The sequence below is a fragment of the Cavia porcellus genome, unplaced genomic scaffold, assembly GCF_034190915.1.
Source record: "Cavia porcellus strain 051 isolate PalLab524CR breed Dunkin Hartley unplaced genomic scaffold, mCavPor4.1 scaffold_29, whole genome shotgun sequence".
NCBI lineage: Eukaryota > Metazoa > Chordata > Mammalia > Rodentia > Caviidae > Cavia > Cavia porcellus.
In genome coordinates, this window is record NW_026947512.1 from 2,832,724 (window position 1) to 2,856,686 (window position 23,963).

Consider the following 23,963-nt stretch of genomic DNA (forward strand, 5'->3'; position numbering starts at 1 on the left):
CATGTAGGGAAGGGAGGCACTGAGGGTCACCACAGGGAGCAGGGGCCACTGATGTGATGAGCTGAGAAAAGCCATCTGACAGCCATTCCCCACAAACCTTGCAGAGTTGGCCTCACACTAACAATCCTGTTTGTGAAACAAATATCCACATGTTGCATTTATCTTAGGTTTAAAATGGTTTTCTAAGCCCTGAATCTGGCCTATTTTGAAGACATCAAATCCCCCTCCCTGAATCCTTTTCTTCTGATCCTCTGAATAGTCTTCCTAAAAAATCATATATCTCCTGCTTCCAGAGAACACTGGTATTTTCTTAACTTATTTCTACATATCACTGTTGATATACAGTCACAATCCTGAGACCAAAGACAAATGCTGCCCAGTTGTGATTATCCACTCTCCTAAAATCATTGGATACTCCACAGGCTAAGTGAATGGCTAGATGAGATTACTTTTTAATGTCTCTTCCAAATCCTGCGTGTTTATGATTTTATGATATAATTGGAGCCATTTTTCTATGAAAGCTATAGGTGGATAAAAATTATTCCAGCCTCAAATGTTATTATAAAGGAAAAATGGATCAGCATTTCAATAATATTTGGATTTCCAAAGTTGCCAACATAACCTTATTGCCTATGGGCAAGACCACAGCTGCGCGCATAAGTAAACCAGGCTGTGGTGTTACGTTACAATGAAAGACACTCTCTTCTACTTCAAGAGATCAACTAAACACAAAACTTATGAAACAAATTTAAGAAGAATAACCTAAATGTTTTGGATTATATGACACTGCAGTATAGGTAATTATTTTCCTACACTTCTCAAAAGTGAATCTTCATGATGTTTTGAGATCTTAGTCTAGAAAACAAGTAATTGCACTTCATCTTTTAGGCTTTTTGAATAACATTCCAAATGCATAACAAATCTATGGCCATGTTGAAATGCTACTTAACCTCATACAGGTCTTTAGTGTACCATACTTTATACATCCAAAATGGAGAACCTGCCTGGGATACAGCTCAGCAGTACAGTGCCGACATGTAAGTGTGAGTTCAATTCTGACTACCAAAAAAAAAAAAAAAAATGGAGAGTTTGTCAATGAGATACACATCTTCACAACACATCGCTCAATCTGTAGCTCAAACTTGTCCAAAGCACAAAGAAGACCAGAAGCCCACAGGGCTCAACCCCTGCACCAGGAGACTCTAAGGGGAAAAGCCACTGTAGGAAACCATGTTCTTTCAGGCCAACGTTCTCTTCTACTGTTACATAAACAGCTTTAAGGTTCCAAGCAATTCTTAACAGCAAAGAGTTAAACATCTCGGCTCAAAACTTTCTAGATGTGTGAATCTGGCACACAATTTAACCTCTCTGGATATGAGTTTCTTAGAGAGAGAGAGGAGAGTTTGAGAGAGATTTTCCTAATACCACCTGCCTCAGAAGATTGTCATACTGCAATAATTTCCTCACCTCACCTGGATCTCTAATTAACCCCAGAACTGGTTACTTTGAAGAATTCTGAAAAGGCTACTGGAATGTAGAAAAACAATGGAGAAGCCACTCTATTCTAAGGAGAAAAGTTTTGTAATTGCTGTGGCTCAGTTGGTTTAATTAAGTCTGGAATTTCCAAGAACAAAAGACAGAGCTTCTTCATAGGACACCTAAGATAATGAAAAAGAAAAAAAAAAAAACCAACAACAAGAAGTATCAGGGTGAAAAGCTCTAAGAACTGGCTCTTACGAAGCAGAGTAATTTAGGCAGCTACGTTAGAAATGCTACAGAGCAGTCCGATAGGGCCTGGCCCTTGAAGGAGCCAGTGCAGAAGACAGAGATCTTACAACTGTCTGGGAGACAGACACCTCTGCTGTAGGCCAGTCCTCAAGACAAAAGATGAAAGGAATGCACTCACATGCCTTCCTAAGCACAAGCATCAGGGATTGATATTCTAAATAGGTATGTATCACCTTGAAGAAGCCAGGAAGGGCCCCTAACCCAAGTCCCTACAGGAAAAGACCCTGTTCTGTATTTATGCTCCCTTGCCAAGTTACTTGCTTCCCATTAGACCCCACTTAATCAATTTTACCTGAGCACTTATACTCATGATTTTATTGGTTAGCCATAGTTTTGTCTCACCTCACGCCCACCTTGCAATTTCCCATGTTTTCCCATCTTAAACCCACCTCAACTTGTGGATTTACTCTATAAAAATTCCTAGAAAAGGCTGGGTCCATGGCAACCCACTCAGGACCCTTTCTGTCTTTCTTTTCCCAAAAAATACACCTGCTCTTAACCTCCATTGTTATTAAAATTCATTCTCCCAATTTTAGAAAGCACAAACTCATCCTGGACACCTAGCAGGTTGGGAGTTTCTTGCCCCTGCATCAGAAGCACTAAATCACAAGATTCCTCCATTGACTACAACCTAATTTATTATATTATTCTGTTTCTCAGCATTTAGATCTACTATTAAATCCAGTCAACCACCTTTGAACTCTGCATAAATTGGAGAATGCAGAGATGCAGAGAGGAATAGAGAAGAAAAAGTAAATGAAGCCCAGTAAGAATTATTAAATAACTGGACAACAAAAAATAAAATAAATAAAAAATAAAAAAGCTCTGCATGGTGGCTCATGCCTGTAATCCCAGCACTTGAGGTAGGAGGATCATTCCAAGTTTGAGACCAGCCTAGGCTACAAAGTGAGCTCAAGGCCAGCCTGAACTGCATAGAGACCCTGTCTCAAAAAGACAAATTAAAAAAAAATAATAATAACTGGACATTTGAATGAATGCTAGGTTATATATGTAGGGGCCTACAGATTGAACCCCTGCACATCCCCAAGATTCATAGCTACTATATTTGGCAACTGTCACCCAAGCAACATCAGTCTCATCAGAAAGAGAATAACCTGACAGCAGAACTGGTTCAGAAATTGTGAATCATTCTGAAATAGCCAGACAGGCCAAACTACATCAACATTACATTTAAATAAAGTACACACACACAACCACCAAAATGAAGTGATGACTTGCCTGCTCTCCCTATCAGGCCTGCTTAGGATGCACATCATTCATTTTAAAAGGTTCCTCGATCTCTAATTTCCATTGGACAGAGTCTTCCCCAACCGTACCTTCAAGGTCACTAAGTTTACTGCCCTGGTGGATGCAATCTGGGCACAACTGTAGGGAAGGCCCAAGCTAAAGCAGATGGAGAAGGCCAGTGCCACACAAGGTAAAGGAAGCCATGGCTGTCCCCTCCAAGTGGCTGCCAACTCCAAGACATGCAAGTCTCATGCTGCCTCTATTCTTAACACGAGGTCCTGAGCAGTTTTGCTTCCTGCCACCCATCACACTCCATCTATGAATGCTACCCCAAACATCCTGAATTTTCTGAAACTCAAAGTCAATAAGGATGCCCCGAACCCCACTGCCTGTGAAGTGCCAGTGTGACTCCAATCAGAGCAGGAGAAAACACGCTCCACCCCTCTCACTGCACCATCCCAGGTTGACTTCTATCTCCAGATCAAGAATGTCTCCTTTCTTCCACATGTTCACGTTTGCCCAAGCAGTAATCCTGTCACTGGGCTTTCGGTTTCACACAGCGCCTTGAGTTGGGATGTGTTGAAAGATCTACTAGGCAAATTAAGAACTCACATGATCCTACCCAATACTCAAAATCTCAGTGGAAAAGAGGTTTGTTTATAGAAGCAGCGTTTTTCCAAAGGGCCCCACCTCGCCACCCCTTCACACTCTGCATCCAAAGCTGTGGGCTTCAGCAATGCCTCTGCCTCCTCTTGGGCTATAGAAAGAAAATCACAATGGGAAATCTGCCGCCCCCTCAAAGGAAGCAGACTCAGAATGGCCTGTACCCTGAGCATCCTGGGCACTCTGGGAAAAGGAGAGGTTGTGAGCGTCCTAGGTGGCAAAGTCAGGAAGAGAAGAGGGTGCCATCTGGACAAGGCTGCTTATGGCTGTTGTCTGACAGAGCCCTACTTTCTGGCCTGTTACTGTGTGTCACTTTCAGCCACTCCACCCCCAATCTATTTGCCAAATACTGCAAGAGGTTTCTGAGAGGTTCTAAATTATTGACAATGCTAGGGAAGACGCTTTGGAAAACATCAAGCAAAAAAATCAGCTCTCCATAGCTAGTGCAAACACTTGGTCATGAGTAGTTAGTTTCCTTTTTAAGTCCAAAGGAGAAGGGGGGGGGGCCTGCCTCTGCTAAGTAATAATGATATTCACAGAACAACATTCACTGAAATTCCAAAGTTCAGGGATCTGTCCAGTTTTACTCACCCCTAGCCATCTTGCTCCTTTATTGGCAGCCTGTTGAATCTGGACTCTTTTGAGGGTGACATGGTAAACAGCTCCTTCCTCTACCTCTTCACCCCAGTCCTGAATCGAGCTCTGCCAGGGATAGGATAAAGAGAAAGAAAAAGAGTATTTTTTTTTTTCCTCTCTACTAACCACAATCTATCCCAGCTGGTTTGCTGCTTACAGCAGCACTCAGGGCACAAGATGGGCTGTTCAAAATAAATATCCCAATCAGAGCAGTGCAAGACACATTGCAATAGAGGAAATGCTGAGATTTCCTTGGCCCCTAGCCCTTTCCCTGTGGTATCAGGATCCCCGGATTTTCCATTTAATTATTTTTCCTAGACCTGTTCACATATCTTAAACAGTTTTTAAAAACTTTTTTCTTCTTCTTCTTCTTCTTCTTCTTCTTCTTCTTCTTCTTCTTCTTCTTCAGGAAATTCTGACAGTCCTGATTAACTTTTCGCCCCTTAGGTGACAAGAAAAATAACTCATTTGTCGAAAAAAGTCTGTACGTTTATAAACGTCTCAATCATCTGAGCAAACTGGATTTCAAACTCAGACACAAACAAGTGCTTATATGCCAAGAGTCCTCACGCCTTTGGAAGTGAAATCTTTGCGTGCCTTTTTCTCCTCTTACTGTTTTGGAACCCCAAAAGTTAGCGGGGGTGGAAGTTTTGATTTCCGTAAAACAATCTGGCAAGTGCAGAAAAAGCAACACATAATCATGCAACTTCAACTGGCATTTCTGCAGCGACCCCCTGGATTCCCATGTCGCCAGCTCTCCGAAGGGGGTTAAAGGGCTGCCGCCGGGACGCAGAAGCGCTGCGGCGCTTAGAGCTCTTTGCCCTACAAACTTCTCCCCGGACAAGCATCTGCCTAGACGCCCCCACGGCAAAGGCTGAGAAAGTAGGTATTGTAGGGAGAGAAGACGCGCAGAGAGGGAGGATACAAAGCAGAGTGAGAAAGCTTTGGCTCCCAAGTACCGGATCGGATTGCTCCGCTCGCTCCGGGAGTCCAAAAACACGCCCAGGGACAGCCGGAGAAGATTCCCCACCAGGGCAGCCTGGGGAGAGGCAGGGAGCTCTCGTTACCATTTTAGCTTGCCCAAGCAATTTCATTCTCAGTTTTCTCTCCGGTTGGTGGACGCCGCATGGTGCGCCCTGCTCCGAGGCCAACGCAGCGTCCGCCTGCCGGGCTCAGCCCGCGCCGGGTCCGAGCGGCCCGGCACCGACACAGACACGCGCCGCGCTGCCCGCCGCCCGCCGCCGGTGCGCGCGACTCGGCCACAAAGAGAGCGCGGCGGCGGCGGGCGCGCAGACTCCTCCCCACGCCGCTCCGTGATGTCAGGCTTTCCTGTTTGTGCTTGCGAGCGCACTCTCCCCGTCTTCAGCCCGTGGATAAAGTCAGCATGAAATCATGTCTCCAGCTCCGAAGGGATGGGGAAACAACCCTTTCAAGTTTATCAGGTTTTCCTGATGGCTACCAGGTGCCAAAACAGAACCATGTGTGGACGGGGGTGCGAGCCCGCGCCTCTTCTCCTTCCTGAAAGAAACGCCTCTGTTAACCATTGTGAATTTAGATCGCTTAAGTCAGAGTGAACTTGGGAAAGCAGCAGTTGTAGAAACCAGGAAGTTGTTCCTTAGGACAAAAGAATAGGGGAGAGGATACCTGGGTACCCAAAAACCATGCCCGGGGGCTGGACCCTGTCCTGCACCGGCAGACTCCCAACAGGAAATCGCTCTGGACTTCTTTCCACCACTCCGTCTGATAAGACTCAAATACTGAATCGCTGGCTGCTGTGGGTGGGAAGGGGACAAAGCCCAGTGGGGCTCTGCTGCCCCTGACAGTAGGAAAAAGGGATATCGGTGGCCCTGGAGGTTCTGCACATCTCTGCGAGTAGCGCTATGGGGTGAGTCGGTTCTGCGTAGGACGGAAAGGACAGGCAGTAACTGCGGGGAAGAGTTCTTCAGAGGATGCCTGCCTGCCATCGGGAATTTTATCATAACGGACAATCAGTGTCAGGATAAATCTTGATCACATTTCTAAGATCCAGTTTTAATAAACCAACAGCAACAGATACAATCAAATTTGGCACCTGCCAGAAATGCAGGCCAAATACAAAAACCTTTAGGGTTTGTGCGTGCACTTTATATTATTCTCCCTAAATGAATTTAACCACCTTTAAATTAAAAGGTGGGGATCATTGCCATGCTAAGGCGTAAGACAGGATTTGAGTTAATAATAAACATATCCTGAGTTGAAAACTTAGAGAATCTTGCGTGCTGACCTTCCCAAGAGAACAAAACAAATGATAGCAAGGCACATCAAGAAAAACAAAAGGATCTTTGGACACTTAAGAATACCTCAAGTTAAATTCCCTCTTCAATAAGCAGAACCAACAGGCTCAGTGACTGTTGAGAGAAGAATGCTCTTTTTACCCACAAAAAACTAAGATAAAAAGCACACAGACTAGATCTTCTGTGATGGCCACGACTGGGCATGACCAGAGAGCCAGGGGAAAGCAGGACAATCGTGGAGGCCATACCTGCTGAGCCCTGCTGAGGCCCTGAGAGCCAGTCAGGAGGTCCTGAAGACCACAAAGCAACTGGGGATGGTTTTCCAACCCATAACATTAACTTTACCACTACGTTAACCTGATTTTTATGTAAATTTAGGGATTACTGAAAAGTTTCCACTTCAGAGACATGAAACAGTTTTTTAGCTTCGCCCAGTTGAGGATCCCCTTCCTGGACAAGGAAGCTCCCAATGTGCAAAGGTCCACGTAGGTTTCAGATCTCCTCCCTCCTCACGTCCTCTCCTCCCCAGGTCTGGCCTAGCCACATAGTGTGTCAAGAATGGAGTCAGAATCTGGCTTCAAATCCAGTGTTAAAGTAAGTGTGAACCTTGACACTGTTTCCTGGCACTTACATTGCCTTATCTGTAAAATGGAACAAATATTGACTTGATAGAATTCAAACATGATTGAATGAAATAATGTACACAAATTATCTACTACATGGCAAGTCATCAAAAAGAGTTTCACTGTTGCTGGGCTGGTACTGCACATCTGTAGTCCCAGAACTTGGAGGCTGAGCCAAGAGGATCACCTTAAGTTCAAGGCCAGATTGTGCAATAGAAGTGGTTCAAGGCCAGAATGCACCATATAGCAAGACCTTGTCTCAAATAAATAAATTAAACAAAGTTTCACTCTTTGTATTACACTTCCTCTGAAATTATATTCACCTAAATTTCATGAAAAGCTGTGCTGTGTATGCAATGCACAAAAATCTAAAATAATGTAGTCTTGTGGAATGACATTAAAATTTCAGAGAACCTATAATCCCAGCAGGAGGATCACAAATTCAAGCCTAATCTAGGCAACTGAGCAATTTAGCAAGACCCTGTCTGAAAAAAAAAATTTTTTTTTAAATTAAAAAAGTATAGGGATGTAGCTCAGTGTGAAGGCTTTGAGTTTAATTCCCAGTACCACCCCCACAAATCCATAGACTTTTTAAAGAAATTATTTATATTTATGACTGATAACGTACGTAATTTTGTAGAAATCTTTTTCTGCAAAAGTAAAAACAACAGCAATTTTTAAAAGGCTACTTTAGGGCCATTCATGGCCTTCAGAGGGAGAGAACCAGGCCCCATGGGAAGAAATTCCCACTGGGAAGCCCTATCATTTTCGATGTTTTGTTGAGTTGGATTTTTATTTTCTTCTGTTTTGTTTATGTTACCTCTGATGGCATGAGTAGATAATTGAAAGATAACAAGATATGTTATGGAAGTCATTATGTATTTACTATTGGCTTGTTTTGATGTCCTTTATTGCATTCATTGTTTTGTTTTTATTGTTTCTATTCTATCTCATTCTGTTTGATTTTTAATATGTCTGAAGGTGTTTTCTGCAACTATTTTGTAAACAACAAAGGCATTGTGGTAACTATTGTTGATTTCATAAGGTTTGGAAGTCCTATATCACTTATTCTGGTTTATTTTGATTGATTTTATTCTGTTTTATTTTTCTTGGTTTTATCCTCTTTAAAATAAATTAAAAATAAAAATAAAAGATTGATAATGTTTTTCATGACTGGGGATATAGCTCAGCAGCAAAGTGCCTGCCTGGCAAGCGCAAGGTCCTGAGTTTGATTCCTGGTACCAAAGAATAAATAAATACAGTTTTGCAGTTTTCAGTGTATATACTTGTCCCCAACCTCATCAAGTTGCATACATAAATATGTTCAATACTGTCACTCATGCCTCAATAAAGTCATTTTAAAAAAAAACTTGTCTTGAAGGTATCAATGTAAACTGATAAGAAATAACAGGCCTTTGCTTTGTCACCCTCACACTCAGTGCTACACTATAATGTCCTACGCCCCATCAGAAGTTTAGACATAAGTATTCCTAAGGGGACAATGATAGTAACAACTATATGAAGAAAAGTGAGTAGTGGTCAGGATTCCCTGCTTTGTGCTTTTAGATTACAGAGTACAGACCACCAGCCTCCAAGCATTATCTAAGCAGACTAATCTGAAGACTATTCTCATTCAATAGTAGTAGATTTTTTTTTTTTTTTTTTTTGTCTTTTTCGTTTTCGTTTTTATCAGTACCGGGGATCGAACTCACGACTGCCTGCTTGCAAGGCAGGCGTTTATGCCGCTGAGCTAAATCCCCAGCCCCTAGTAGTAGATTTTTAATGAAATTGATAATACTTTATTCATAATCTCTATATATATTTTTTTATTTTGCTACTGGGAATCGAACTCACGACTTCACACTTGCTAGGCAGGTGCTGTGCCACTGAGCTATATTCCCAGTCTCCCTAAACTGTGTCTTTAGCTATCTATAGATCCAAAAAAAAAATTTTTTTTTTGTGGAGGACATAAGCAAATAAATCTGTTTCTTCTTAATTCCTTCCTCCAACAAAACCAACATACCCCTATTTCTTGGGTTTGCTTATCAATTAACTTCCATGGCTCAGTTTCCCACTGTCATCTGGGCACTCTGTTACAGTTGTTTCCAGCTAAGAAAACTCAGGTTGGACTGGGTGTGTAGCTCAGTGGTAAAGCCCATGTTAGCATGCTTGAGGTGCGGGGTTCCTCCGCCAGCACCAAAACCAAAAAATCCCTACAGTTGCCCTATCCATCTACTTTTGACTAAACTTTCAACCTTGCTTTACAAAGGTTAAGAAGCCAGTCATGCTTAGTTAAAGATGAATGGTCTTTTAAACACTTGTTAAGCAGTAGGCAGTTGCTTTTATTTGCTGAGAGACCATACTGACTTTATTAACTATCACAGAAATACTGTAAGGAATGAATTAATATTCTTGATGCTCTGTTATTGGATTCTTCTATTTAGGTAAGCAAATGACAAGCCAATTTTAGATGGACCCTAATACAACCACAGAAGAAGCTGCCCTACAGGACAGAAAATGAAGGCAGAAAAATACATATACGCAAACTGTACTGGGCCAAAGGCAGAGGGTTTCTCTGTCATGACAGCAAATACTGGGCTGGAGGTTTAGCTCAGTAGCATAAGCACCTGCCTTGCAAGCAGGTGGTCATGAGTTCGATCCCCGGTACCGATAAAAATGAAAAAGACAAAAAAAAAAAATGACAGCAAATATTTGTCAACTACTAGTTTATCAGCTGTTGGCAGTTACTCTTAATTGTTGATAATGCTCTCCTGAGGAGGTAGCTGAGTGCTGGGATACTATTTGAAACTTGGGCTAATGAGGATTATTAGCTCATGTAATTATAGACTTCTAAAAAGGACATACAGCCAGAAATTTGTTCACATGATTGAAAAGATCACACAACACATAACAATTAGTTCAGACACGATCCCAGGTTGTAAGATGGTGGGGAGATGAGTAAAGTGACCTGATGCCATGGGGGGCTCTCTGGAAACATTCTGGGGAGCGTTACTGGGAAACTGGCCAAATCATATATTTGTTTTCAAAGCTGAAGGAATCTCCTTTTTCCATAACAATAGTAATAAAATGGTACTGAAAACTCAGATTAAGTAGAACAGCTGTAACAAAGTGGCTAAGAGTAAGGGCTCTTCAATCAGAGGCAACTAGACTTAAGTCCTAGACCCATCACTCACTCCGGGGCAGTCTGTAAGACCTCTAAGCCTATTAAACACACACACACACACACACACACACACACACACACACACACACACACGGTTCTCAGTGGCTCATGGTGAGAATTAATGGAAATAATCCTGACTAAGCCTTGAGCACAGAACCTGGCATCTTGGTGAACACTCAGTATTGATACGTTAGGTCAAAGAACTGCAAAACTTAGGGGAGATGGTATCAGACCCTTTGAGTCCAAATTGTAGACTGAAGTCAAAATTCATGACACAGAGATCAGCTCCACAAAGCTCCAACAGTAAGCAACACTGACTGGGTTGCTACAAGGCACAGAAAAACACTGCGTTTGATTTTCTTGCCCACTTTCCTCCATTCTCCACAGAGTGCACTGAGTGGTCCTTTCAGACTGCAGCACCACCTCCTCCTGTGCAGCACCTACCCTGGCTACTCAGGGCCGAGGAGAAGGGCGTGAATGCTCCCCACACCCCCAGCCTGGGCAGGTGGGCCCCTGCCCGCCTCCTGGCTCCCTCCCCTCTCCTCCACCGCGCTCTCTGACTCCCTCCACTCCACGCTTTTGCCGACCTTGAACATACCTGGCTCCTCCTGTCTCGGCCTTGGTGCATATAGTTCTACCTACTTGGGACCTCTTTCTCTTTCCTCCTCTCATTTGAGGCAACTACCCCTATTTTTGGTTTTCATACCATGCTCCTCTCTCTTTGTAGCTCCACCACATTTGTATAATTGTAAGATTATCTGCTAAACGTCTGTTTCTCCCAGTAGTCTATGAAGGCAAGGGTAATGTCAGTTGCTTCCCATCAGTACATACTGGCACTTTACACAGTGCCAAGCATGTAATAAATTATAGAGAGATAAATGCCATGCTATGAAACCAATAAATGCTTAGTTATTATAACCAAATGATATAAATAAATCATAGATTATGTCACTATCGTAAAGTTGCCGCTACTTTAAACTCGGAAAAAGGATATAAAGGAAATGACTGAAAAATGATTTTACAAACTCAAAGATTACCAAGTACAGATTGAGAGATCAGGGCGGAGCAAGCAGTGTGGCACTGAGCCACTGAGAAAATCCGCCAGGCAATGCTCTCCTAAAGGACCTCCAGACACACTTCCATTAAAGGTGTGTTAACTGCTGCCTTTGCAAAAAAAGAGAAACGTGTCTTGGGAGGAAGAGAGGTCTTCCAGTACACAGACTGGCATGTTCAAAATTTGGTTGGAGAAGTAGACCACACAGTCCAGGTAAGTAAGTGTAGGTAAAGTAGCAGCTGGTAGAGATTTTTTAAATGATTCTTAAAAGATAGTAGAAATGATGAAACCCAATAATGGGTTCTATGGATTTTAATACTTTATCCATAGATTACCTTCAAGTGGAGAAAACACAGAGGGAAGGCTATTAAAGTAATATATGTGCCAAATAATTAATAAGACAAGTTTTTTGTTTGTTTGTTTTGTCTTTTTGAGACAGGGTTTTACTATGCAGTTCACGCTGCCCTTGAACTCACTTTGTGGCCCAGGCTGACCTCGAACTCAGTAAGCCTCCTGCCTCAGTTTCCCGCGTGCTAGGATTACAGGCATGTCCCATAACATGAGGGTTTTGAAATAAAGGAATGAATTTGAGTGACATCTGGGAGATAAATGCAATGTAATGATGGGTAGAATACTGGACACAAGTGAGTGGGAAAATCAAAACACACACTAGCAAAACTACAAGGGGAACCAGCATTGTGGTAGGGACATGGAAACAGAGATAATGAGAAGGGCTTATGCCTTGAGAAAACATAGTTCCGGAGAGGAAGAAAACAGAAACACTGGAAAGTGATGGAAGTAAGAAGGGAACCCTAGCAATGAAGCAGGTAAGTGGTAAGTCTACGTTCACAGCAGGTTGTCAGAAACCATGAATTCGCATGATTCCTTCCCTAAAAGAAGAGGACAAAGTCTAAGCCACTATACAGTACTTTCACCCTTGACAATGGCTATAGAAAAGAGCAAGAGAAGAACAAGGGGCACTAAAGTTATGGAAATCCATGCTGAAAGGAAAGCTCATTCTAAAGTCCAACACAGTCAAATCAGGCTTGGGAGGGAGTCAGCGCACTTTACAGAGTTCCATTTCACCACTATCACAGACACTACATAGATTTTTAAGCAGTTTTTGTATTTAAAAACATTTAAAAGGCTTGAAAAATTATCACCAGTTATTCTATTCTATGACACTATTCAATAAAATGTAACCAGAGTTAATTGAAAGTCTTAGTGTGGTCAGTTACATAACACCAGAATTGCTGAATAGCTTAAACACAGTGTTTTCCCAGAAATATTTGTCTTTTGGATGAAACCAAGAATGGAAAGTTTCTGCCTTGAAGGAGAACTTTTGAGAAGGTGGAAAGAAAAGAAAAACATATATGAAGGAAATATAACTTTAACAAAAATTAACCAAAATGCCACAAATATGCTGACTACTCACACAGAGACACACAAAAACACACAGAAAATTTTACTGCTTTAGAGAGTTGGTTGTGAATTGTGCATTAATTAGGTGATATCTTTTTAAAAAGCAGAAAATATATCATGTTTTGCCTTAGCCAGAAACAAATTTAGACCGATTTTTGGTTCTTATTATTTTCTTGTTAAATTGGCAGAATAAACTCAGAGTGACCCACATCAATCCTGTTTTGTCTAAGACATGAAAGATACCCACAGCACGATGTAATTTTGGAGGGACAGGAGAGAGGAAGAGCAGTTACCTTGGTTGATTCAACTTCTCAATGAAGAGCTGCTGGTCTCAAAGATGCATACAGTTCTCCATCTTATTCTGGTTTGTCACTCTTTTCTTTCTCCGTCTCCTCCAGGGATGGATGTGTGTGTGTATACGTGTATGCATGTGCACGTGCACATACATGTGTGTGTCGTGGAAGGGAAAATGGATAAACTAAGATGGGTTTCATCTCCAATCTTAGTCATAAAACCCAACAGTTATTCTCAACATAAACTCAACAGGAAGGCTTTGTAAGGAAAAGACAGTGTAGTGGTCAATTTTGTAGCAATGTCATCCCCAAATAAGTAAGACACTTTTTATTGTAGTCAAATCTCGTAACAGTTAACACTGTTCAAAGGAATTCTCTCCTAAAATGTGCCAGAAAGCAGTGTATCAGGAGACCATACCACCCTGGCCAAAGGCACATGACCTGAGTGTAAGGCACATGACCTGCTGGCATTCTTGGCACACATGCCAAACCTAAGTTAAGTTAAAGTCTTTCCTCCTGGCAAGTCTTGGGGAAGAGTGGGGAATGTGCAAGAAGAGTGGAATTCTTCAGTGTGATTGGGCAAGGAGAGTGCAATTCTTCAGTGTGATTGGGCAAGGAGACTGGAATTCTTCAGTGTGATTGGGCAAGGAGACTGGAATTCTTCAGTGTGATTGGGCAAGGAGAGTGGAATTCTTCAGTGTGATTGGGCAAGGAGAGTGGAATTCTTCAGTGTGATTGGGCAAGGAGAGTGGAATTCTTCAGTGTGATTGGACCTATAACTTCATACCAGACTCAAGCTGCTGCAGAAGGCCCAAAATGTCCCAGAATTATTTTCAAGAACACAAAAGAAACCAAATTGGCTATAAGTATAGATTCCAAGAATTTCAAGACAAATTTGGATCTCCCAGGACTCTGTCATGGCACTGACCCTTGAATCATCCTAGGCTGGTGGAGTAGCAGGAGAGGCAAAGCCTGTCTCTAATTCTTTCCTTACAGAACACAATCACTTACCAGCCTGTGACTGCCTGTCTCTAGGAAAGAAAAACAGAAATACTTCTTGCTTAATTTATAAATTTTGGTTTCTAGGACAAGCAGACAAACATATAAAGCAATTCATAATACCTGTGAAGTAGAACACAAATAAGTAGCGGCACTTAGCCAGAGACTAGATCATAATGCTCTAAGACTTCCTCAGATACACCTTAATTGTGAAACTGCTTTGGCCTTTACCTATTTACTATCATGCAATGAATATTTACTAGGTATTCCCTATATGTCAGACTCTTTGCTAGGTATTGTAGAACTAATTTTTTAAAAAATGTTTTTATTTTAAAGAGAATAAAACCAAACAATATAAAACCAATAAAAACAAAATAGTGAAAGTGATACAGGGCTTCAAAACAGGATAATTGGGATCAACAATGGCAACCATAATGCCTCCTGTTATCTTCAAAATTGCTGCCCATACCATCAGACATAATGAAATCAAACAAAACAGAACAGAATAAAACCAATCAAAACTGAACATTGAATAAAACAAAACAAAATGGTGAGAACAATATTGGATTTCAAAAAACAAGACAGAATGAAACTCCTCATAGCTGCTATATTGCATTTGTTATCCTCTATATAGATGCTCAGGCCACTGGCTTTAGAACTGCCAAGTTAATCAAACGATACAAGCATTAAACTGTTTTTGTACCTCGGTTGCTATCAACTCAGCCTGTGTTCCTCCGAATCAGCTGGTTGCTTTCTGGAGTGTGGGGATGTCTTGTCTCCCAGCCCACATGATGGCTGGCTCACAGGAAGGGTGAATTGGCCTTGTTTCTCCTCCTATCAACAAGTATTCTTTAATTTAGATATAATTTAATTTAGGTATAATTTACACATGGGACCCTTGAGGTGACCCTGAGGATGAAGTGGCAGCTGCCTCCAGCTTGCCATAATGCTCCTTTTCTCCAAGTTCCTGGACCAGAGAACTAACTTTTAATAAGACAGATTTCACGCCTGCCTGGTGGTGCTACTGGATTAGAGGAGACACACAGAGTGCTTATAGAACAGAATAATAAATACTAAAAGAAAGTTTGCTCTTTCTAACTATCCTTGAAGCTGTTCATGTCATTAGTGCACATAGGCTCAGCCTGGAATTCAAGAAAGGCTTCTTGTGGAAAATTATTTGTAAGGGAAGATCTGAAAGAGAAAATAGAATTGATCTAGTAAAGGAAGGAAGTGGTGGAGGGGAAGAAGAAATTTAGACAGAGCAAGCAGACTTGGGGGGAGGCCCAGAAGCTCCCCAGTGCTGGGATTACAGGCATGACTGACTTTTTATCTTCTCTTCTTCTTGAACACTAACTTGTCTTAACACAGTAGTCCCTTCCTTGTCCACAGGGGATAGCTTCCAAGCTCCCCAGTGGAGACAAAACTGCAGAGCACCCAACCCTATAGTACACATTGCTTTTTCCTATACATACATACTTATAAAGTAGATACAGTAAGAGATTAATAAAAATTAATAATAAAACAATAATTTTAAAAATATAAATACTGTGAATGTTTTGACTCTTGAAGTTCAATATTATTAGTATTGTGTCTTAACTTTTGAGTCAGTATTAATACTATTATTAAAGCATTCACATTTTCAGATCACAACTGAAATATGACTATAGGAAGGCTACTTGTTATATTATGCCACCTGGACCTATGTCCCTTGGAAACAGGAGGTATGCTTTCTTTTTATTTTATGTAATCCCATAATCCTCTGTGAAGATTAGGTAAGTAAATATCCATTTTAATGGCCCCAAATGAGCAGATATTATGTAAAAAGCACTGAATTATGCATGCCTGTCTTGGATCTAAAGTAAAGGAGGTCTAATGGTTAATTTTATCTGTCAACCCAACTGGATCAACAAGTCCCCAGATTAAATATTGCTTCTGGGTGACAATTAGAGTAGTTAGCTTTTTTTTTTTTTTTTTTTTTTTTTTGTCTTTTTCGCTTTTATCGGTACCACGGATTGAACTCAAGACTGCCTGCTTGCAAGGCAGGCGCTTATGCTACTGAGCTAAATCCCCAGTCCCTGAGTAGTTAGCTTTTGAAATGGTGAAACCTCTTTCCTAGATGGAAGGACGTCATTTAATCCACTGAGCCCTGAATAAGACAAAAGGCAGAAGAAGGATTTCACCCTCTTCTCTCCTCCTCCCTCACTTGAGCTGAAACACCTATCTCATCTTCTGAGCTCGAGTTAGGATTTATCATCAGCTCCCCCAATTCTCAGGCCTTTGCACTTGGACTAAATTATCCCACTGCCTTCCTGGGTCTCCAGCTTCTGATGGAAAGTCACGTGACTTCTCAGCCTCCATGACTGTACCTGTTCCTCATTAACACACACACACACACACACACACACACACACACACACACACACACACACAGCTCCTATTGGTTCTGTTTCTCTGGAAATGGACAGTATAAGCAGTTAAAAGGAAAAGAGTGATTATGGGCTTATATGAAACTATCCTTGAAGCTGTTCGTGTTTGCCTGTCCGTGTGAGTGTGGTGCAGCACCTCTGACCATGCTGTCCCTCTCCGCTTTTTACCTATGCCAAACTTTGTGTTTATGCCTCACAGAGTCTCTCTCCAGCCTGAAAATTCAGTAGTGTTTAGAGTTTGGAATTCTCCCTAGATTTCAGTGGCAGTCAGGGAATGATGCGAGGGATCACATGGGGCAGTGAGAGGGGTTCTGCTTGGTACCACACTTGCGGTGTCTGGAGGGCAGCTGGTGGAAGGGCTCCACACGCGCACAGATCTTGGTGGCAGTCGGGGAGGCCGTGGCAGTGTGCCTACTCAGCACTGCTCCAGTGTCTTCCTCCCACCTCTAGAGCACACCGGGTGGGTCACGGCACTACTTGACCCTGTGACTCACTCTCCCGTGCTTTCCTCAGTGCCTGTTTCCTAGCACCTAACTAGGGCTCCACCTTCGCTCCTGGTTCCTGGTCCTAACTCCGTCACTGGTCTCTGAAGCGTGACTGGAAAAAATGTGGAAATTTTGAAGCAAATTTTAAATTGCATGATTGACATATAGTTGATGCAGATGCTGATTTAACTCCTCCTTGCCACACAGTGGAGTGGGACTGATCCTATTATGTCATTAGGTTGACTAGGGGAATCAACATCAAAACATAACCAAGTCCAGGTCACATCACAAGTTAGGTCACATACACTAACTGAAGAAGCCTTCACAGTAGTGACAAGATTCCCTAACCTCACTAATTTTCATCTCTTAGCACTAAAATGGAAAGAAATATGACAAAACTAGGCAACAAAATGCCTCCAAAAACTCTTCACTTCCCTAAAGCTGATCCCACAGATATTGAAATATAAGAAGTTTCAGGCAAAGAATTAAAAAATCAAATGGCTAAAATATTTAAAGAGATCAAAGAGAATGTAATAGATTTTTAAAGAATGAGGGATTATGAAAAGGAAGCAAGCAGAAATCCTGGATATGAAAAATTCAACTGAAACTGTGGGCAGCAGGAATAACTCATCCCAGGCGAGACTGTCAGGCCTGCAAGACATACTTCAGGTACTCTGTGACACCCTAAAAACAAAACACCATAAATGCTGGATCCAACATCCGCTAGATGGCTAAGAAAAAAAACAACCTAAGAATTATAGGAGATATGGAAAGGTTAGAAGATGACAACACAGGTATAAAAATTTATCCACCTGGGACTGGGGATTTAGCTCAGTGGCATAAGCACCTGCCTTGCAAGCACGCAGTCGGGAGTTTGATCCCCAGTACAAAAAAAAAATTTATCCTCCTAAATCATAGTAGAACATTTTCTCAATCTAGGGAAATAATTTAATATCCAAGTAAATGAGATATAGCACTCCAAATAGCCACAGTCCAAAAAGAATCTCTTTATGAGATCTATAAAAGGACAGGTCAAGAAGTAAGGGTAAAAATCACATGATCATCTCAATAGGTGCAAAAAAGAGCCTCTGACAAAATGCAAAACCTATTTATGATAAGAAAAAAACAGGCATTGAAGGAGTCTTCCTCAAACTGATAAACGCCATTTACAACAAACCCACTGCCAACATCATATTAAATGGGGAAAAACTGAGAGTATTCCCTCTAAAATCAAGAACAAGAGAGGGAATCTACTCTCATCCCTCCTATTCAATATAGTACTCAAAACTTTAGCCAGCACAATCAGACAAGAGAAAGAAATAAAAGAAATATAAATAGGAAAGGAAGAAGACAAGCTATTCTTATGAGCAGATGACTTGATTTTTTACAAAGAAAAATCAAAAAACCCTGCCAGAAGACTCAAGAGCTACTAAACAAATCCAGCAACGTGGAAGCATGCAAAATCAACACACAAAAATCAATACTGTTCCTGTACACCAACAACAAGCTCACCAAGAGAGAAATCAGGAAAATTACCCATTCGCAATAGCTTTAAAAATGCCTAGGAGAGGGGCTGGGGGTTTAGCTCAGCGGCATAAGCACCTGCCTGGCAAGCAGGCAGTCGTGAGTTTGATCCCTGGTACCGATAAAAATGAAAAAGACAAAAAAAAAAAAAAAATGCCTAGGAGTTAGTCTAACCACAAAAGTGAAAGACCTCTACAAGAAAACTATAATATTCTGAAAAGAATAGATCAAAAAGGACATTAGAAAATGAAAAGACATCCTCTGTTCCTGAAGAGACAGAACCAATATTGACAAAATGACCATATTACCAAAAAACATAAGTAGATTTAATGAACTTCCAATGAAAATTCTTCACAGAACTAGAAAAAACAGCCTTAAAATGCATATGGAGAAATGCAGAAGAGACCCAGAATAACCAAAGCAATACTGAGCAAAGCAAAAAGAGCAAAGGAGAAGAGATACAATCCTAGATTTTAAATTCTACTACAAAGCTACAGTAATAAAAGCATCATGGTACTGGCACAAAAAATGTGGACAAAAGGAACTGAATTGAGGGTACAGAAACAATCCCATGTACCTGCAGCCACCTGATTTTGACAGAGAGGCCAAAAATATATTCTGGAGAAAAGACAGCAAATGGTGCTGGGAAAAACTCATTATCCAGGTAAGGAAAAAAATGAATCTAGACTCATATTTTTCATAGAAAAATCAAATCAAAATGCATCAAAGACCTTAATATTAAAACAAAAACACTAAAGCTGCTGGAAAATAAATAGATAAAACTCTTGAAGACATAGGCATGGACTCTCTTAACAGAACCCCAATTGTACAAAAAGTAATACCAAGAATCAATAAATAAGATTATATCAAATTAAGAAGCTTCTGTGCAATAAACAACCAACAGAATGAAGCGAAAATATACAAAATGAAAAAACAAAAGTGAAAACAAAAACAAACTAACAGTTACTTTTTGGACAAAAGACTTGAGAATAAAGAACTCAAAAAGTTAGACTCCCCAAAATAAAAGACCCAAAGAATGGACAATTGAAATGAACAGACACTTCTCAAAAGAAGTACAAATGGCCAATAAGTACATGAAAAAATGTCCAGCATCTTTGGTCATTAGAGAAATGCAAATCACACAATACTGAGGTTCCATTTTACTTTAGTAAAAGTGGTTATCATCAAGAACTCACAAAACACCTTGTTTTGAAAGCCTGTATTATTGTTTTGGGTTTTTTTGTTATTGTTGTTGCCTCTTTTACTTTCTGTTTTTCTTGTCTGTATTTCCCTTCCTTTTTAAAATAAAAATTGTAAAAGAACTCAAAAAACAACAAATGCTGGTGACATTGTAGGAAGAAAGAAACCCTGCTATACTGCTGGTGGGAATGTAAAGCAATTCATCGACTATGGAAATCAGCATGAAGACACCTAAAAACTAAGAAAGTCCATTTGACCCTGCTATCTCTCTTCTGGATATCTTTTGGAAAGGGTTAAAGATATCGTATTACAGTGACATATTGCTAAAGTATGGAAGCAGCTTATATTCCCATCAACATAGAACTGAATAAAGAAAACATGGGGGGAAATATATACATATTCCATATCCACTGGAGTACTCCTCAGTCATAAGTGTCATTAGTAGGCAGATGGAGGGCTCTTGAGGCCGTAATACTAAGTGACGTTAAGTCAGACACAGAAAGTTAAACGTCACATGCTTTCTCAACAAAACCAAAATACACATAATTTGATAAGCAAAATGAAGAGAGCTGGTAGAAAACATCAGGTAGACTTTGTGGAAATGGGAAAAGAATTTGGAAGAGAAGGGAGAGGAAAGGGTAAGGAGGAAGCAGGAAAAACCCTAAGAAGATGCAGTATGTAACATGTGCAAGATGACTGTAATTATTATGTATCACAAACACATATTTGCAATAAAAAACAAATCACGTCATTAGCAGTTCTTTCATGACTATCTTGCCCTTTTTATTCCCAGTGCCATCCCGTCGCAGGTCCATGCTTCCTGGCACCCTGCCTGGTCTGTTCCTTCACATGATCACACTCTAGTGTCCCCGGTTCACAGAGCTCACAGTCTGGATAGAGGAGGAGCAGGAAGGAGAGGGGCTGGGACCAAAGACAAGGTGAGAAATGCTAAACGCATAGCAGGAGCCAGGACCTTCATGAGAAGCATCTAAGCTGCCATGAGGAGCCAGAATGCTTGAAGTGGAGACTCAAATGGGAAGCAAAACTTTGTAAATGAAAACTGGGGTAAGTGTTCAGTTCAGGTAAAAGAACACGTGAAAGCAGGGACACCAGAGAGAACAAGACAATTTCCCACCTAGAATTGAAATGAGTAACTTATCTGAAGGACAAGAGGGGCTTAATGAGAGACAGGGAAGGGGGCTACAGAGGGCTGAGGAGCCCGCTCAGGAGTGTGTATGTTGCCCTGGGGCCACAGAGACCTGGGAAGCAGCATAGGCAGTCATCTGAGAAGGCTTGCATGTTAAAGAGATCTGACTGTGGCTCGGAGAAAGGATTAGGACAGTGCTGCCACACTGAAACATAATATGAGCACTTATGCAACTCCAACTTTTCCAGAAGCCTCATTTAAAAAAAGCAAAACAGAAACAGGTAAGATTAGTATTTTATTAATTATTTTTATTAAGTTTTAATGATCTAGTATATGCAACAGTATTTAAAGGCAGCTCGGAGGAAAGTGAACACATTTGGAGCCGTATTTAGGACGGGGAATAGCGGAAATTTGTTACAGATGGGGATCACTTAACTCTAGTTCCCTTGCCACACCAGGCTCGGATCATCTTCCTACAGCGTATCTCCAGTTGAGATCCTGCCCTGTTAAAGTTGCATTTCCCCCCTCTTGCCTACCTAACAAAGTCCAAGCTCTTCAACCACTGGTGGGCCCGCCTGCTTCTCCAGAGTGTGTGTGCTCCCCTCGGCACAGCTGGACCACTTTGCTCCCACCTGCAAACCCAGTGTCTAAGATCAGCCATAACCTTAAGCAGAAGGAATGAAAAGACTTTGGCTCAGCACCCTGGAATGGAGCGTCAAGCCATTCTTTCTGCTAGTGAGACCCATGGTCCAGGTCTGACTTCTGGCTTGGAAGCCTGCCTGGTCCCCGTGAGGCTGGGGCCCAGCTTCTTGCTTTCCATCCTGCTCTCTTCTCCCAGGGTTTGGAAGTCTGCCCGTAGACCTGGGGAGAGTGGTGAGGCCTGCTAACTGCTGACAGACATTTTTTATTCACTTACTCCTTGTTACATTTCTAAGTGCCACCTGCTCCCACTTTCCCAGCACCAGCACCTCCCCTCCTTGAGCCTTGTTACCTGCCTCTCGGAGCCGACTCTGCCTGCCTGGGTGACCACCTGTTGTCTGCTGCCATATTCTCCTGCACATTCCTGCCAGTGCCCTATCTTCAGCCTGTCTTTTACTCCTTTTTCTTTTACTTCTTTGGAGACATAGTCTCACTAATTAGTTCAGGCTGGCCTTGAACTCACTATGTAATCCACACTGGCCTTGAACTCACAGCAATCCTTTTGCTCCAGACCCCTAAGTGCTAAGATTACAGGCCGGGCCACCCAGTTGCCCTTTCTAATATTTTAAGATATTACAAATATATTCAAGGTCCAAAATATTTAGAGCCCCACCATATTATTGAAGTCTCCTTCTCTCTACACTTGTGTACTGTTCACTCCAATCAAAATAATCCTATCATTATTCACTATTCAGGCCTCACGCTAAGAAATCTCCCTAGTTAGTCCTGCTAACCCCACAGTCTGGAAAGTGCCTTTTCCCATTCTATCCCCTACTTAGGCATTCATAATAAATAGTCAGCTAAAACAAAAAAAAAGTGACAGTCCCTAATTCCCTCCCCAGCCCAACTGGAAACTGAATCTGCCTCTGACCTCCTATGACTCATTATCTGAGCTTCCAGTATGGATTTTATTGCATTCTTTTTTATTTTACATGTCTTATCTCCTTAAGAATATAAATATCTTGGGAATAAGATACATGTCTGATTACTTAGCAAAGCAAAATAGCTAGGAGGGTGGAAAAAAGGGAGAGAGAAAAAAATAGGGAAAGAGGGACTTGGCTCAATTTCACAAAATGAGCAATGGCTCAGGAAGGATTGTAACTACACAAGTCCACGCCATGGAGGGCCTGCCTAGCACTCTTGGTCAGTTCATTAGTGAAGCATGGCAGAATGAAGCTCTAGCTACCCCTTTCCTTTTTGCAGTTCTATAGTAGAAAAAGGTGCAGGTAGAACCAGACTGAAAAATGATTAAGGCAGACAGAGTTAGTTCCTACATCCAGGACAACACTTGACTTATTGTTTTGTACAACAGGATCTAGAGATACAGATTTTACAGTCCTCTGACTTCACCAGTGTCTATGTCACCATGTGGCCCAGGGGAGTTAAGTAAATTGTGCACTCATTTTCCAGTATTTCTTTCAGACATTCCCTGTTTAGAAATATGACAACAATCTCACCAAAGTCCTGTATAGTAGTTAAAGCATATTACCAACAAGAACAAAATAATTATTCTGCCTGCATTATTTGATATTAAACATCTGAATGGCATTCATGTGTAAGATTCCTGTTCAACTTTTAAAATATAGGGTGCTAAATTCTAGGCCATGAGGTCTGAGGGCCAATGGTCACCAGTCTTATGATGCCAAACAGACAGCAAAAATCAGGTTTTATGAAGAAGCATTCAACTATGACTGAACACGCTTCAAAGTGCTGTCAGCTGGTTAGTCATTCCTCCCAGGTTCCCTGGCTGGGTAATGAGCTCCAAGAAGCATCAGAGATTTTCTCTTGCCTTAGATTTGATGGGGTACAGTAAGGGCAAAAGAACCCGCACAACCACATGTGCCTGAGGGGAGATAACAGTGGTCAAACTCTGTTTTCTGAGATGCTCTCCCTATAAATGGAATGCTATCAATGGTATCCTTGTAGCAGGTACAGTATTTGGAGATAGAATGCCATCACTGACCGGTCTTTCTGATTAGAAACCACATAAATTGTTTGCTCAGTGCCAAAAATCTTTTAAAATATTTAAATATTTGAAACATACATTTCTTTTTTCTTTTGTTTTCTTTTTCTATCTATCCGTCTATCAATCAATCATATTACAGGGGATTGAACACAGAACCTTTGCACTGAACTATATCCCTAGGCTTTTTTATTTTTACTTTTTTGTTGGGAAAAAATAAAAAGGATTTCACTAAGTTGCTAAATTTCCCAGGCTGGGCTTGAACTTGCAAACCACTGCTCAGTCTTCCAGAGTGCTAGGATTATAGATGTACCACCATGCCTGGTTATCAAAAAA

The 23,963-nt window shown here is 41.4% G+C and overlaps 1 protein-coding gene across 9 annotated transcripts in view; it reads right to left on the reverse strand.

Annotated features, from left to right (window-relative positions):
- Positions 1 to 23,963, reverse strand: part of Rgl1 (ral guanine nucleotide dissociation stimulator like 1) — a 255,408-nt gene that overhangs the window by 110,854 nt on the left and 120,591 nt on the right. For 5 of the 9 annotated variants that reach the window (XM_063239711.1, XM_063239709.1, XM_063239708.1 and 2 more), the window contains one exon: positions 4,291 to 4,401. The exons of 2 other annotated variants lie outside the window; for them this stretch is intronic. In XM_063239711.1, the coding sequence (XP_063095781.1) occupies positions 4,291 to 4,401 (111 nt within the window). Of the gene's footprint in view, positions 1 to 4,290; positions 4,402 to 5,294; positions 5,548 to 23,963 lie in introns of those variants that run through there. 2 more of the 9 variants (XM_003474719.5, XM_063239710.1) reach the window with 2 other exon arrangements.